Source organism: Etheostoma spectabile, chromosome 6 (genome assembly GCF_008692095.1).
Source record: "Etheostoma spectabile isolate EspeVRDwgs_2016 chromosome 6, UIUC_Espe_1.0, whole genome shotgun sequence".
NCBI lineage: Eukaryota > Metazoa > Chordata > Actinopteri > Perciformes > Percidae > Etheostoma > Etheostoma spectabile.
In genome coordinates, this window is record NC_045738.1 from 15,451,399 (window position 1) to 15,453,547 (window position 2,149).

General features: G+C 41.3%; 2 protein-coding genes across 3 annotated transcripts in view; one reads left to right on the forward strand and one right to left on the reverse strand.

The window, feature by feature from the left end:
• The window catches only part of lim2.5 (lens intrinsic membrane protein 2.5), a 16,946-nt gene extending 16,805 nt beyond the window's left edge, over positions 1 to 141 (forward strand). Inside the window, exon 6 of one of the 2 annotated variants that reach the window (XM_032519514.1) lies at positions 35 to 141. Coding sequence is in view for 1 of the 2 variants with exons in the window: in XM_032519515.1 (XP_032375406.1) it covers positions 1 to 33 (33 nt within the window). In the remaining variant the exon portion in view is untranslated. The other variant, XM_032519515.1, reaches the window with a different exon arrangement.
• The window catches only part of si:ch211-231m23.4 (free fatty acid receptor 2), a 2,966-nt gene continuing 950 nt past the window's right edge, over positions 134 to 2,149 (reverse strand). Inside the window, exon 2 of the mRNA XM_032519511.1 lies at positions 134 to 1,299. Coding sequence (XP_032375402.1) covers positions 384 to 1,292 — 909 coding nt within the window. The 5' untranslated portion in view covers positions 1,293 to 1,299 and the 3' untranslated portion in view covers positions 134 to 383. The remainder of the gene's footprint in view (positions 1,300 to 2,149) is intronic.

Below are 2,149 nucleotides of genomic sequence, written 5' to 3' on the forward strand. Positions count from 1 at the left end.
CATGAGTGCAGAAGAGTGGCTGGCCCACGTTAAAGTAAACAGGAAATAACGTGGCAAGGGTGATAAGGATATCAATTCCAGTTCAAAAATAGAGAATTCACTGTAAAATAATAAAATTTGGAATTTTGCATATGCACCAATCATGTGTTGTGGTTTTGTATAAACATTTGTATATAAAATAATTTACAACTGTTTGTCCCTTTGAGCAGGATTGAGTCACCCTTAACAACATATTCTGTTTCCCAGTAACCAGCGACCTAGATGTGAGACTGTTAAATCAATCTATGCAGCATTACACATTCTGATATAATGTCCATAATATACGTAAAAATATAACATTGAAGCATCATATGGATCTATTTTATTGAAAATGTATTTTACACTTAGCTAGAGCTTGGGGCCTGCATTTGTAATCCTAAAACAGTCGGTACAATCCTCCTGAAAATTGACTTTTTACTATTGCAGCGGAAATGGGAGGAGGAAAAGAAAAAGATGATGGGATCAATACAGGTGTTAAAGGTGCTAAGTAGCAAAGTGTAGTGCCTCCATTGTGGGGTCCCACCCTGGAAGTAACCCAGTACATGAGAAAAGTTATATGGCAGCACACAGACAAGAAACACAGCTAGAGTCCCCAAGGCCATGCCGATGGCCTTCTGCTTCTGCATCAGGGATATCCTGGGGCGGCTGTAGAGAATCAGGATGCAGCGCAGGTAGCAGTAAACACAAATGAGAAGAGGTATGAGGCAGAGCACAAAGAAAAACTCCAAACGTACTGGGAGGAGAAGCTGCAGCTGCTTCTCAGTAAAGTTCTCGTAGCAGACAGTGGAGTTGTTGTACAGAGATGGGTGGTGCTGGGCAATAAAAATAAAGCTGCAGTGTGCTGCTGAAATTAGCCAAATAACAGCACTGGTAACTATTGCGTACATAGGTTTGAACAGCTGGTGGTAGGTGATAGGGAACGCTACCCCAATGTAGCGAACCACACTGACTGCCATCAGCAGCAAGGAGCTGGTGTAAATTGTGGAGAAAAAGGTGAAGGAGGTGATGGAGCACAGGATGCTAGGTAAAAGCCATTCCATGCCTGACGCTGCCTCGTGCATCTTGAGAGGAAGGGTGATCAAAAAGAGCAGGTCAGAGACGGTCAGATTGAGAAGCAGGATGTCTGTGGGACGTGGCCTAGACTGGATCTTCAGACTGAAGGCATAGAGAGCCAAGAGGTTGGCTGGCAGGCCTATGAGGAAGGAAATGATGTAAACAGAGAGAAAGACCTCACTCCTCAGCACTGGCTCCATTATGACCCTAAACCAAAAGAAGTAAACACACCAACAAGAATGTATAAAGTAAAGGAGACAGGTGGTAAAGTGGTGACAAATCAGTGCAGTCAGTGTACACAATGTGGTTCAACAACAAAACTGATGTTACTGACACAAAATGTTAGGGTAAGAATACCAGGGGAAGCCAATCAGAGACAGAACAAGGCGGGCCACGAGGTACGTCCTTTGACGTTGACATGTCTAGACAATCCAGATCTGGCATCTATCCTAAAATCTGTTACAAACCAGCTGGTTAAAACCAGCACGTAGGCTACATAAACAATGTCCTGTCGATGTTAATTAAATTACAAGATCTTCTTAAGCAGATGGAGCACTTTTCATGCAAATGTAAATGGTCACTTCTATTTTTTAAGGCTTCTTCTACACGTTGCCAAACCAATTGAGATTTAAAGTACCTTTAAAGCTATAGTGCGTAATTTACGTTGACCCCATGTTGTACATCCTTCCATAATCGCACACACACCCCCACCCCTCCTCCACACAGTTACTGGTAGCCAAGGAGGACTGAGGATTAAAAAAAAAACAGAAGAGGTAATTATTAGATTAGATTATACTTTATTTATCCAACAGCGTGGAAATTCCCTTATTACAGCAGCATTTTCTACAATAAAAGCAAAACAAACAAACACAGAAGTAAACACAATATAAACAACAGACAATGAGCAGAAGGTGTGGCTGAATGTAAAGTGGCGTCAAATAAAGGTTTTGTAAACTGCGGTTGCCATAGTACAGAAAACTATTGCAGTGTAAGTGCGTAACGTTAAAATTAAATTGAATATGTAATTAAAATAATATAGCAAAAGTAGGTAACCATA